We start from the raw sequence: 14,770 nt of genomic DNA, 5'->3' as shown, positions 1-14,770 counted from the left end.
GAAACCTACAATTACTAAAGCAATATCAATTACAAATTTTAAATAAAAACCATACTATACTAATTAGTAATCAAAATTATAATATACTTGGTTATTTAAAAATTAAAATATATAATAATCAGTAATCCAATAAGTAACATGTACAATATCAATTAAAACACAATTCTGAAGAATGATTTAAAAAAAGAGAAAAGTTCCAAACCAACTCCAGAAGCCAATGGCCTTGAAATTTTGCTGTGTGAAGATTAGTATTTGAGTATCTTCAAAACAATTCCTTTATTTTGAACAATTTAACACCTTTGTTAGAATTGTGAATAAAGGAATGGCATATGCAAATATATTTAATGTTAGAGTGCTAATCTTTGTACAATGTAATTTCAAGGCCAAGGTGAATTGAATTAGGTTATAGGTCATAGGTTAAATCACAAATTCTTGACTTTTGGCTAATTTTGTTTAAGTGGCCTGTCATTTAATAATCGCTCCTGCATAGCCTGGAAATGAGTGTTGGCAATATTAGGGCCAAGTATTTAACTCTTCTCTATGATATTCCTCAGTTCTCTATTTTATCAGCTGTATTAGTCCAGTTGGAATAAACAGATTAATGCCTATGTTAAAATACAGAACAAAGGAATATCATGCCTGCATTTTGAATGTTGATTGACTAATATCACCAACAGTAATTTCAAAGCTTGTGTCTATGCCAGCTTTGTGAAATCAGGCCATCAGCTCCCCACCGTACTTCAAAACAAAGTGTGTGTCTCTGGTTGGAGCCCAGTAATTGATTAGGAAGCCAATGAGAGGCATTCTGTTTCATACAATTTAGTTCTAGAATCTAATCAATGGCAATTTGGCTGTTAGAATGCCCCATTTATGGTTATCTAATCTGATGATGTATCCACTTGGTCTGGCAATGCTGATGGGCTGATAATGCTGCATCCAGTCCCAGGTTGTACAAAATGAATTATCCACATACTTTCCCAAGCGATACAGAAGGGAGAAGGGGTTGGGAAGGGGATGGTAGAATTGTAAAGGTTATTGGTTGGTGGCCAAGGAAACTTCATACCCTGGAGATTAACTCTATTATACCTTGTAAATTATAAAATAAACACCTTTCCTTCCTTTTCTTTTAGCAGATGTTCTTAATATTGTAAATAAAATGCATTTGGTACTGGTTTAATAATTCACCACACTGCTGAGTGATAGTAAGTGGGTTCACATCTGGTGACCTCAGCCAGGTAACTGTGAAAACTGCAGAGCAAAGGCTGGCAGATGCTTCCCCACCGCTCAGACCTAAAACGCCATCATGCAAGTCAACCTGGGACACTCCGGAAGAGCTCTGAGTAGCCTGTTACAAAGTGGCAAAGACAGCAGATCACCTACCCCCCTCTCAGCCAGGGATTGATGCATGGTGTGGGGGACCTAAAGGAGGGAAAATATAAATGAATAAATGCTTTCTATCATATTATAGTCAAGTCAATTATTATAGAGAATTTCAGTTGAAGAGCACTTTGAGATTGCTGATTCATTGGCTATAATGCTTCATCACACAGTATACAACATGAGCAGTACAATATGGCAGTGAAAGAGGTTTATAGTGAAACTGGGTGCCAAATATGCCTGGATAACCCTCGACAGGAGTGCAGTTATGTTCATTTGCACTAATCCATTCAACCACTGAGGGTGCATTTATATTGCCTCTTTTATGTCACTGTGAAGTAGCTTCCCCTTTACAGCAGCATTAAAATGACAGTGTTACTCTCAGGTCAGGCATAAGGCTAAACTCTCACTTCTTGGATTCGATGCCATATTGGGTCAACACAGTACATTATTGCACCAAGTACAGAAAGTGCTCTGTCTGCTCTTTTAAAATGTTTGAGCATTTTTAATAAATAGACTTAAGCAAAGTTTTAAGAAAGCTAATGCTCCCACTTACATTTCCAAAACATTGGAAGGTTTATCAAACAGGAACAGAGCTGTCCTGGTCCCCAGAAAATAGTTCATAACTTATCACATGACTCAGTGGTTACTGGTTACAAGTCACACTCTGCAGTTACTGCTTCACACCACTAGCCCCTGCATAACTGTGACATAAGTAAGAGTCTGACAGGTTGTACAACATAGTGAGTGGTTGGTGCATGTCCTACAGATGATTTTAATCTACATTTGCCAAGTGGGAAGGGACTGGTTGCCACCAGTTAGATGCTTTGATGACTTGTGTTCAGAAGGAAATTCAAGAACTTGCCCACAGTTGGTTTGTGGGGGTTGGATAGAGAGGGATAGGTTCACAATGTAGGGACCAAGCAAGCACTCTATTGGATGCCATCTGATTCCATATGAGATGACTGTTATTTATTTCTGATGTTAAACAACACCTTTTGCCAAAAGGGCAAAACTTTTTGGCATGCATTGAAAATACAAAGATTTTTTTAAGCATTTCTACCTGAGTTCTAAGCTTGATCATATCTGCTTCCACCTGGGAATTAGATTCATTTAATTCTTTAATTTCTTCATCCAGCTGTTTGATTTCTTCATCATTCTCTATCCCTAGGGAATAAGATTATGTTAAAAATTATAAATAATTGTTGAATACGATTCACGTTTAAATCTTACTCACCAAGATATTAACACTATTTTAATGTTTTCTTGATTTTTTTATAACCCAACTAAAAGTATTAACCCTTAGTTTCTCCTGCAGTCTCTTCCCAAAATTTATACTCATTTATGCTAGAGTAAGTATAAATTTAACTGAAATATTAACAGTCTTAAGTCCGCTTAATCATGTTACATGATTTGTGAGCTCATATTTAGTAGAAGTGTTAAAATGCACCAGTCTAATCCAAGTACAAACAAGGTTAAATTACAGAACAGGATATCTGAAAATTAGAACAATGCATTTTCATCACTGTTGGTTTTTCAATGTAGTTTGCACTGAGCATCAGTCACAATATATCATATGTACTTTAATCAAAATGCCCAGAATGTTCTGTAACCACCTCCCAATGTTTACTCTCATTCATCAGCAAAATGATGGAAGGTGTCATCAACAATGCTAACAAGTGCAACTTACTCATTAATAGCTTTATTTACCAATGCCCAGTTACCAAGATCACTCAGTTTCAGACTTCATCTCCCCCTCCATGCAAACATGGACCAAAAAGCTGAATTCCAGAGGCAAGATGAGAGTGACTAATCTTGACATTAAAACAACATTTGAGTGAGTTTGGCATCAAGGGATCCTGGTAAGATGGAAGTCAAAGGACTTCAGCTCCTCAGAACATTTTACAACCTATGCCTGCATGCAGCAAGACCTAGACAATATTCTGGTGTGTACTGATAAATGGTGCATAACATTCACACCATACAACGGTTAGGCAATGACATTCTCCACCAAGAGAGAGTCTAATCACCTGTGCTTGACATCCAATAGTACTACCACCACCAGGTCCCCCACCATCAACACCTCTGTGTGTACATTGGGGCAGGAGTTTGATCACCATGAATCAGAAGCTCAGTATAAATACTGTGGATACAAGCACAGGCCAGAGGCTGGGCATTCTGTTAAGAGTGACTCACATCCTGACACCCCAAAGCCTTTTCATTAGCTATAAGGAATGTGATAGAATATTCTGCACTTACCTGTATAACTACATACCCAACAGCACTCAAGAAACTTAAAACCATTCAGGATAAAGCACCCCACATGAATTGTACTATGTTCCACCACAATAAACATTCACACACCCTACCACTGGCACACTGTAGCTGCAAACTATGCTGTCTATAAAATGCACTGCTGTTACTTGCCTATGCTATTCCAGCAGTACCTCCTGGATCCAAATCTCTACCACTGGGAAAGGCAAGGGCACCAAATGCAAAGGAACACCACCACCCTTTGGTTTACCTCTGAGTCACATGCCGTCTTGGTTTGGTGATATATTGGTAGTCATTCATCATTGCTAGGGTTAAACCTGAGAAATCCCCATCCATCTGTACTGTGGGGAGTACCTTCACCAGAAGGACTGCAACAGTTCAGGATGGTATCCCAGCCCCATAGTCTCAAGGGCAATTGGTATGGTCAGTAAATCCAGGCCTTGTCAGAGATGTTCAGATCCCGAGAAATGAAGAAAGTAAAAATCAACCATGAGTTTTCTGAAGCTGCTCATTCCTACTTTGTCAACCCTTCTGCTATAAAAAATTGAAAATACTTCCTTGTTGTTTCCCTACTTCCTGTTTGTCACTATATATCTATCAGGTCACCCTTCAGTCTCCTTTCCTCCAGGGAAAACAAATCCAGCCTGTCCAATCTCTCCCAATAACTAACGCCTTTCAATCCAGGTACATCTCCTCTGCACCTCTCCAGCACAGCCACATCCTTCCTATAATATGATGGTCAGAACTGCACACAATACTTACTCCATATGCTGTCTAATGAGTGTTTCGTAAAGTTGCAACATAATATTCCAACTTTTATATTCTGTGCCTGGGCTTATGAAGGCAAGTATCTTCACTAGCCTATTGACCTCTGTCATCACTTTCAGGGAAATATGGACTTGAACTATAAAGTTCTGCCTTTTCATTAACATTCTTTAGCAATTATCTATGTCCTCCCCCTATTTGACTTTCCAAAATGTATCACCTTGCACTTACCAGGATTAAATTCCATCTGCCAACACTCTGCCCACCTTTCCATCTGCTCTATATACTGCTGTAACCCTAGACAACCTTATTCACTATTCACAACACTACTAACTTTCATGTCACCTGCAAACTTACTCACCATACCTCCTACATTCATATCCAAGTCATTAATACAGATATCACAAAAGACAAATGTCCCAGCACTGATCCCTGTAGTACACCACTGGTTATAGACCTCCAATCAGAAAAGCATCCTTCCCCCAGCACCCTCTGCCCCCTATCACCAAGCCAATTCTGGCTCGACTTGGATTGCACATGCCTTGACTTTCTGGAACTGCCTACCATGTGGGACCTTATCAAATGCCATACTAAAGACTTTATCGACAACGTCTACTGCCCTGCATTCAAAATTCTTCTTAGTTACCTCCCCAAAAAACAATCAGATTAATGAGACTGGATTTCTCCCACAAACGTAAAACCATGTCGGCTATCCTTTAGGAATTTTCCCACTAATTTCCCTACCACTGATGTATAGGTCACTGGCCTGTAGTTATCTGGCTTATCCCTGCTGCCCTTCTCCAATAAAGGAACGCTATTAGCTATCCTCCAGTCTTCTGGTACCTTGCCTGTGGGCTAACAGAGATGCAAAAATCTCTGTCAGGGCCTGAGCAATCTCTGAGAAAAATTTTCTTCTGACAACAACCTGGGAGATCCCTCATCTGGCCCCGGGGATTTATCAACTCTTATATGTTTCATTACATCTAACAGCTCCAAATTCATAATTCTGATCTGCTTTAGACTATCAATGTACTTCTCCATGAAGTCATTATCTTTCATGTCCTTCTCCTTGTTGAATACTGATGAAAAATATTCGTTTAGAACCTCACCCACATCACCTGGCTCCTCACATACGTAGATTACCCATAGGAGTGAGATAGATCAGCTGGTTGAATGGTGTAACAACAACAACCTCGCACTCAATGTCAGCAAGACTAAGTAACTGCCTGTGGACTTCAGGAAGGGGAAGTCGGGAGAAGACACTTCAGTTCTCATTGAGGGGTCAGCGGTGGAAAGGGTGAGCAGCTTCAAGTTCCTGAGTGTCAACATCTCAGAGGATCTATCCTGACCCCAACACATTGATGCAATCACGAAGAAGGCACATCAGTGCTCTACTTCGTTAGGAGTTTGAGGAGATTTGGTACGTCACCAAAGGCTCTTACACAATACTATAGATGTACAGTGGAGAGCATCCTGACTGGTTGCATCACAGTCTGGTATGGAGGCTCCAATGCACAGAATCGCAAGAGGCTGCAGAGGGTTGTGGACTCAGCCAGCTCTATCATGGACACAACCCTGCCCACCGTCAAGGACATCTTCAAGCGGCATTGCCTCAAGAAGGTAGCATTCGTCATTAAGAACCCTCACCATCCGGGACATGCCCTCTTCTTGTTACTACCATTAGGGAGGAGATACAGGAGTCTGAAGGCCCAAGCTCAATGATTCAGGAACAGCTTCTTCCCTTCCACCATCAGATTCCGGAACGATCCATGAACCAATGAATGCCACCTGATTATTCCTTTTTTTTTGTACTATTTATTCATTTTTGCAATTTATTGATTTTAAGTCTTTGCACTGTACTGCTGCCGCAAAGCAACAAAATTCACATCATATGTCAGTGATAATAAACCTGATTCTGACCCCTTTGGACCCTAAGGAAATGAACTCCTTTCCTGGCTACCGACTTTTTCTTGATATCGAACCATAGAACCATAGAACAATACAGCACAATACAGGCCCTTCGGCCCACCATGTTGTGCCGACCTTCAAACCACACCTAAGACTATCTAACCCCTTCCTCCAACATATCCCTCTATCTTAAATTCTTCCATATGCTTACCTAACAGTCTCTTGAACTTGACCAACATATCAGCCTCCACCACCACCCCAGGCAGCGCATTCCATGCACCAACCACTCTCTGGGTGAAAAACTCCCTCTGACATCTCCCTTGAACTTCCCACCCATTACCTTAAAGCCATGTCCTCTTTTTTTGAGCATTGGTGCCCTGGGAAAGAGGCGCTGGCTGTCCACTTTATCTATTCCTCTTAATATCTTGTATTACCTCTATCATGTCTCCCCTCATCCTCCTTCTCTCTAATAAGTAAAGCCCTAGCTCCTTTAGTCTCTCCTCATAATCCATACTCTCTAATCCAGGCAGCATCCTGGTAAATCTCCTCTGCACTCTTTCCAATGCCTCCACATCCTTCTTATAATGAGGCGACCAGAACTGGACACGGTACTCTAAGTGTGGCCTAACCAGAGTTTTGCAAAGCTGTATCATTACTTCGCGGCTCTTAAACTCGATCCCACCTATAAGCTTTCTTAACTACCCTATCCACCTGTGAAGCGACTTTCAGTGATCTGTGGATATGAACCCCCAGATCCCTCTGCTCTTCCACACTGCCCAGAATCCTGCCATTTACCTTGTACTCCACCTTGGAGTTTGTCCTTCCAGGTGTACTACCTCACACTTCTCTGGATTGAACTCCATCTGCCACTTGTCAGCCCAGCTCTGCATCCTATCAATATCCCTCTGTAAGCTTTGACAGCCCTCCACACTATCCACAATGCCACCGATCTTTGTGTCATCTACAAACTTGCTAACCCTCCCTTCAACCCCCTCATCTAAGTCTTTAATAAATATCACAAAAAGTAGAGGTCCCAGAACCGATCCCTGTGGGACACCAATAGTCACAGCCCTCCAATCTGAATGCACTCCCTCCACTACAACCCTCTGCTTTCTACAGGTAAGCCAATTCTGAATCCATAATGCCAAGCCTCCCTGAATCCCTTGGCCTCTGACCTTCTGAAGAAGCCTACCATGTGGAACCTTGTCAAATGCCTCACTAAAATCCGTGTAGACCACTGCACTACCCTCATCAATCTTCCTGGTCACCTCCTCAAAGAACCTTATCAGGCTTGTGAGGCAAGATCTTCCCTAATCAGTCTAAGATTCTCTGAATGCTCATAGATCCTATCTCTTAGAATCCTTTCCAACAGCTTGCCCACCACAGACGTAAGGCTCACTGGTCTGTAATTCCCTGGACTATCCCTACTACCTTTTTTGAATAAGGGGACAACATTCGCCACCCTCCAATCCTCTGGTACCATCCCCGTGGACAATGAGGACTCAAAGATCCTAACCAATGGTTCAGCAATCTCCTCCCTCGCCTCATGAAGCAGCCTGGGGAATATTCCGTCAGGCCCCGGGGACTTATCTGTCCTAATATTTTCTAACAACTCCAACACATCCTCTCTCTTGATATCTACATACTCCAGAACATTGCCCTTTCCAACACTGTCCTCAGCATCATCAAGACCCCTCTCCTTGGTGAGTACTGAAGAGAAGTATTCATTGAGAACCTCACCCACTTCCACAGCTTCCAGGCACATCTTCCCACCATTGTCTTTAATCGGACCTACCTTTACTCTAGCCATCCTTCTACTCTTCATGTACAAGAAAAAAGCCTTGGGATTCTCCTTAACCCTACTTGCCAAAGCCTTTTCACGTCCCCTTCTCGTTCTCCTCAGCCCTTTCTTAAATTCCTTCCTTGCTACTCTATATTCCTCACGAGCCCTATCTGATCCTTGCTGCTTACACCTTATGTACACTGCCTTCTTCTTCCTAACTAGTTGTTCCACCTCCCTCGTCACTCACAGTTCCTTCACCCTGCCATTCCTTCTCTGCCTCACCGGGACAAATTTATCCCTAACATCCTGCAAAAGATCCCTGAACATTGAACACATCTCCATAGCACATTTCCCTTCAAAAATGTCATCCCAATTTACACTCCCAAGTTCTCGCCTTTTTGCCTCATAATTTGCCTTTCCCCAATTAAATATCTTCCCATCCTCTTTGCTCCTATCCCTGTTCATGACAATTCTAAAGGTTATGGAGCAATGGTCACTGTCCCCCAAATACTCACCCACTGATAGATCTGTCACCTGTCCCGGTTCATTACCTAAAACTAGATCTAATATGGCATTCCCTCTAGTCGGCCTGTCAACATACTGTGTCAGGAATCCGTCCTGGACACACTTAACAAACTCCGCCCCATCCAAACCTTTGGCACTAAGTAGGTGCCAATCAATATTTGGAAAGTTGAAGTCCCATTATAATAACCCTGTTATTTTTGCATCTTTCCAAAATCTGCCTCCCAATCTGCTCCTCAGTATCCCTACTGCTACTGGGAGGCCTATAGAATACTCCCAGGAGGGTAACTGCTCCTTTCTTGTTCCTAACGTCCACCCATATTGACCCTAGAGAGGATCCTTCTACATTATCTACCCTTTCTGCAGCTGTAATAGTGTCCCTGACCAGTATCGCCACCCCTCCTCCTCTTCTCCCCCCCCCCATCCCTTTTAAAACACTGAAAGCCAGGAATATTCAATATCCATTCCTGCCCTGATGTCAGCCATGTCTCTGTAATAGCCACAATATCGTAGTCCCATGTACTTATCCAAGCTCTCAGTTCACCTCCCCTATTCCTGATGCTTCTTGCATTTAAGTAAGTGCACTTTAGCCCATCCACCTTACTACTTTTATACCCTGTACTCTGCTTCTCCTTCCTCAAAGCCTCTCTACCTGTTTGATCTGACTTTTCCCCATCCCCTTCTTCCTCTGACCTATTCCTCCGGTTCCCTTCCCCCTTGCAATCTAGTTTAAACCCTCCTGAACCACCCTAGCAAATCTGGCTGCTATACTTACAGAATGCCTTGAGATTCTCCCTAATCTTACTTGCCAGGGTTATTTCATGGCTCCTTTTTGCCCTCCTAATTTCTTTCACAGAATCATAGAAATGTACAGCACAGAAACTTGTGGCACTTTTGACCTACATTATCCGTGCTGCCTGTGATGTCTATCTATGCCAATCCCATTTGTCTGCATTAGACCCATATCTCTCTACTCCTTTCCTATCCATGTACCTGCCCAAATGCCATCTAAACTTTGTAATTGAATCTGCTTCAACCACCACCTCATATTGCTTTTAAATTTCTCCCCCCCTCACCTTAAACCTGTGCCCTCTAGTTTTGGACTCCCCTGCCCTGAGAAAAAGACCATCTATCCTATCTGTCCCTCTCATAATTCTATGAACCCCTTTTAGAGGTTTTATAAACTTCTTATTACCCTCGACCCCTGCATTCCAATGTAAATAAAACCTGCCTTTCCAATCTCTCCTAATAACTGCAGCCCTCTATTCCAGGCAACATTCTGGTGAATCTCTTCTGCACTCCCTCTATTGATACCACATCCTTCTAGTCATGTGGTGACCGGAATTGTACACAATATTCTACGTGCCATCTAACCAAAGTCCTGTACGACTGCATCATGATGTCCCAACCCCTAAAATCTTTCCTTAAGTTTGTTGGCCCTGAACTCTTACTCAATCTCTTTTAAACATCTTCCATTTGTCTGATATCATTTTACCTGCAAGCATGCATTTAAGGTGAGAGGGGGTAAGTTCAGAACAGATGTGAGGGGTACGTTTTTTACTGAGAGAGTGGTGGATGCCTGGAATGCATTGCCTGATAGGGTGGAGGAAGCAAATTCATTGGGGGCTTTTAAGAGGGGCTTGGATGGGCACATGAATGAGAAGAAAATAGAGGGATATGGGCATTCTGTAGGCAGGAGGGAATAGCTATGTCAGCACAACATTGTGGGCCGAAGGGCCTGTTCTGTACTGTACTGTTCTATGTTCTAAGCATCTGATACTAATCTACTTTTGCCAGGTCCTCTCTCATGCTATTTAAATCAGCCTTCCCCAAGTTAGGACCTTAACTTGAGGACCAACCTTATTCCTTTCTATAACCACCTTGAAACTTAAAGAATTGTGGCCACTCTTCACAAAATGTTCCCCCACCAACACTTCCACCACCTGCCCATTTCCATTTCTTAAACTAAGGTTGAGTTGTGCCTTGTCTCTAGTAGGACTAGGTATTGTCTACATATTGTCTCAAAAAACTCTCTTGAATGCACTTATATTCTACCCATATTGGATGATCCCTCCAGGATTTCCTCTCTAAGTACTGCCATAATGTTCTCTCTAATCAGTATTGTGATTCTCCCTCACCTTTTGCATCCCTCTCTGTCACATCGGAACCTTCTATACCTGTAATGTTAAGCTGCCAGTCCTTTCCTTTCCTCAACCAATATCATCATTCCAAGTGCTAATCCATGCTCTAAGTTCATCTGACTTACAGGTAAGTCAGACGAACTTAAAGTAAATGCAGATGAGCATGCCAGACCGCCCATGCTCTCTAAACTGCCCCTATCTACTCTGCCTAGTGGCCTTGCCTCATTTATCCTCTGCATTTGAGTGATTCTCTCCACCTGCTGCGCTGCTACTATGCTTCCCACTCCCCTGCCAAAGTAGCTTAAATCCTCCCAAGTAGCACTAGCAAACCTTCCTGCAAGGATATTGATCCCCTTCTAGTGTAGGCACAACCTATCATTCTTGTACAGGTCTTATCTGTCCCAGAAATGATTCCAATGATCCAATTACCTAAAACCTTCTTCCTGCACCAGCTCTTTATCCACATATTCATCTGTCCTGTCCTTCTGTTTCTACACAGGGAGTTTATGACCGGAGAGGTTCTGCTTTTTAACCTTCTGTCTAACTTCCTGAATTCACCTCATCCTTCTTTCTTTCTGTGTTTGCTAGTACCAACGTGTACTATGACATCGGGCTGTTCTGCCTCCCTCTTCAAAATGTTCTGTACCCAATCCAAGACATCCCTGACCTGGGCATTCCATCAGAAGTGTCACTCTTGGCCACAGAAGGGCCTGTCTGTTCCCCACATTAACGAATGCCCCACCACTACTGCTCGTCTATGCTACCCTTCCCCTGCTGGCATCAGTGCCAACTGTGCTGCCACAAATTTCGCTGCAGCTGCCGACGCCTTTCTCTGAGAGGCCACCCCTCCAAAAGTATCCAAAATGGTATACCTACTTAAAAATTAAGAAATTAAATGTACTGAAAAATATTTGTGACAGAATTAAAAACATTAAGATTAAGTAAAATTTAAAAAAAGCTGATTTGCATTTACCATTCCAATCAAAGATAACCCGTCCCAATCAAAGCATGGGGCCACAGTACAGATTCCAACCGCAGCTGGAATAATGCTAAAGGGTTGGATACAAAGTGCATCTGGCCCCTCATCTCACCACACCTGAGCTCCCAACCACGAGTCCAGTGGTAGAGTGGGAGATCAGCTTCACTGCCATCTGACCTCTGACACATTCTGTGTTTCAATGCACAGACACAGAAGTCAGAAATAAGCTGACCTGTGCACTGAGATTATTTGGCAGTTCTGTAAGCATTAAAACACAAGGTAAAATATGTGCTTGAAAACTGGTCTAAAGACAGAAAATGCAGGAAACAATCATCATATCAGGCAGTATCCGTGAAGAGAAAAATGGAGTTAATGTTTACAGTCAAAGCCCTTTTGCTGGAAATGGATCCTTGACCTGAAATGTTAATTCTATTTTTTTGGCACAGATGCTGCCTGACCTGCTGAGTATTTCCAGAATTTCTGTTTTTATTGTGACCCACTTTATTACCTAATTCATGTTCTGGGAGAGGCTACATCTCAAAGAATTTGTAAATATTATAAGGTAGACCGGACATTGTCAGCAATAGTGGCACTCTTCCATTAAGGAAAACATATTGCACTTAATTTAAGTGGAAAATAACAGTGAACTAATTCACGATTACAAAGATGTTAGCTGGACAGCAACTTTTGGCATGATATGGCTGCAGTTAGTTTCAGAAATCTGGAAGTTCCTATCAGAACTGCCCTGCTCCTCCACAGGGTATATTGTTGCTGTTCCTAACAATACAGTGGTCACTGAAATCAATTTAACAGCAAGAAACTCAGGTACTTGTCTGTCAATTCCCCATCATATTTGGCAGTGACTGATACTTTCAAGGATAAGTGAACTCTTAAATGTATAATGTAACAACTACTGCCAAACAACTGTCCTCATCCTGAAATTCAAATTTATAAGCATGGAGTCTCATCTCATCAGAAGTTAATCGTGTTGCAGATTTAAAAGGTACTCCACAAATTTTTACTCCTTCCGTCTCTTTTATTTTTCTTTCTTAATCCTATCTGTCTTTCCCAACTTGCCTCAGGAACATGACCTATTTGTAAACATTGTTGAATTAAAAATGACAGGCTGGAAACTGAATGGGACATGAGCTGGTGTTCAAAGTAGTGCAAAAGTGCGAGATGAGTCAGCTGGACTGCTTTGTTCACAACGGTGAGCTCTGGCTTTCAGTTGCAGCCCTAACAGCAGTATGCAGTGCAGCTACACACACAGGCTACTCTGACAACATTGTTGAACTCACCGTCTCTGCTGTAAAACAGGACAAGGGCAGTAAGTGCTTGAGAAAACACCATCCTGACTTGGAAGTATATCACTGATCCTTCATCATTGCTGGATCTAATTCCTGGAATTCCCTATCCAACTGCTTTGAAGGGGTACCATCACCTGAAGGATTGCAGTGGTTCAAGAAAGCAGCTCACCCCTACCTCCTCAATGGAAATTAGGGATGTGAAGTAAATGCTGGCCCTGCCATTGATGCTCAAATCCTGAAAATTGATTAAAATAAATGGTGCAAGAACAAAGATCAATTGAATCTGATGCTGGCTAAGCCAATATACAGAAACCAGGTGCAACAGGGGAAATGATCAGGATGGGGGGGTGTGCATTTCTGTCTTGCAAGCTTCACATTAAGTTCAGCAAAATCAATGAAAGCTTATCCTTGGGGGCCGTATCCACTGGTATCTTTAAGGAGCAATTGATTAGCTTGACTTGTGTCTGAAAATACTGCCTACATCTTGCACAGTGCACTTTGCCATAAGTCAAAATGAAAACTGAAAGGATGGGGTTTAAGTAGGCAGCAGACCCTCAAGCTAATGCACCTATACCAAGTGTAGGGTGCTGCACTACTGAAACGTTTCTCAAGCCCACTTTGTGCACGGTTCTGGTTGTAATATTATCAAATACCAAGCAGTCAGAAAGGTTATACAAAATAAAAAATTACTAGGTTGAAACCAAAACTGAGAGGTTTCAACTTTCAGGGAAAAGCAAATAGAGTGTGATATATGTCCAAGCTGGGACCCATAGATAGACAATAAAATCCAATAAATCCAGAAGCTGGTCTGCTGAGAGAATGATTAAAATGCTAATTTTAGCACCACTGGGTGTGTAACTGATTGCTAGTTGATGCTTTTAAAAGGAAACTAGACAAACAAATGAGTGAAAATGGAATAGAAGGAAATATTAATAGGGTATGATGAAGAATGGAAGGAGAAGGCTCATACAAAAGGCAACCATGATGATAGACGGATGAACTTGATTACTCTTTCCAAAAGGTTTATGCAATACATTGTAATATCATTTGTAATTTTCAATTGTGTACCCACAGGAAAAGAAAATACCTTAAAACTCTTGGCTGTGTTAACCCAAGCTGGGGGAATCACAGCCTCAGGATCAAAGCTGGGTTGTAGCTTGTAGTCACCCCAGAGCAGTGACCTTGGTTGACTTTTTTCTATGATAAGCAAGGGTGTTAAGAACAACTGAAATGTTTCTGCTGCACTGAAATCCCACTTGTTCTAATAATTTGGAAATGTTCCCTTAGCATTAATTGATGTTGCAATGAAACAGCCAGTTAAATTAAGTCTTTTTAATAAGGTTTCCTTTTATCCCATTAAATTTAATATCAAGTTTTATATGCTGTCATGTTGTGACAAGTGACATCAAATTTTAAAATAGAGAAGTTTCAGGCTATTTCATTAATTTGTATTGAATTTTTCAGAAGGTTATGGACTTACTGACTTCCTACTAACTCTGAACACAGCACAAATGTAAGAGTACAGTGAGGCAATGTGTGTTTTTTCTTCAATGTAAGGAGGGTCTGAGGTTTCCTGCATGTAGAAGCAGGCTTCTCTTGCTGCCCTAGATATAGATACTGGGCATGGAACTGTAATGACGAGCTTGGAAGCGATTCGGGCCTGAAAGATAGCTACAAAATTTAGAGGGTCCCTAGAAACTCAGAAAAATATTGA

The 14,770-nt window shown here is 41.8% G+C and overlaps 1 protein-coding gene across 17 annotated transcripts in view; it reads right to left on the bottom strand.

The window, feature by feature from the left end:
* Positions 1-14,770, bottom strand: part of LOC127574826 (myelin transcription factor 1-like protein) — a 372,272-nt gene that overhangs the window by 10,565 nt on the left and 346,937 nt on the right. For 15 of the 17 annotated variants that reach the window (XM_052024235.1, XM_052024239.1, XM_052024230.1 and 12 more), the window contains 2 exons: positions 2,441-2,544; positions 1,381-1,419 (listed from right to left, as the gene is read on the bottom strand). In XM_052024235.1, coding sequence (XP_051880195.1) covers positions 1,381-1,419; positions 2,441-2,544 — 143 coding nt within the window. The remainder of the gene's footprint in view (positions 1-1,380; positions 1,420-2,440; positions 2,545-14,770) is intronic. The other 2 variants (XM_052024243.1, XM_052024245.1) reach the window with 1 other exon arrangement.

The sequence above is a fragment of the Pristis pectinata genome, chromosome 10, assembly GCF_009764475.1.
Source record: "Pristis pectinata isolate sPriPec2 chromosome 10, sPriPec2.1.pri, whole genome shotgun sequence".
Classification (NCBI taxonomy): domain Eukaryota; kingdom Metazoa; phylum Chordata; class Chondrichthyes; order Rhinopristiformes; family Pristidae; genus Pristis; species Pristis pectinata.
Note: the sequence above shows the minus strand (reverse complement) of the source record. Positions and strands in the feature narration are given on the sequence as shown.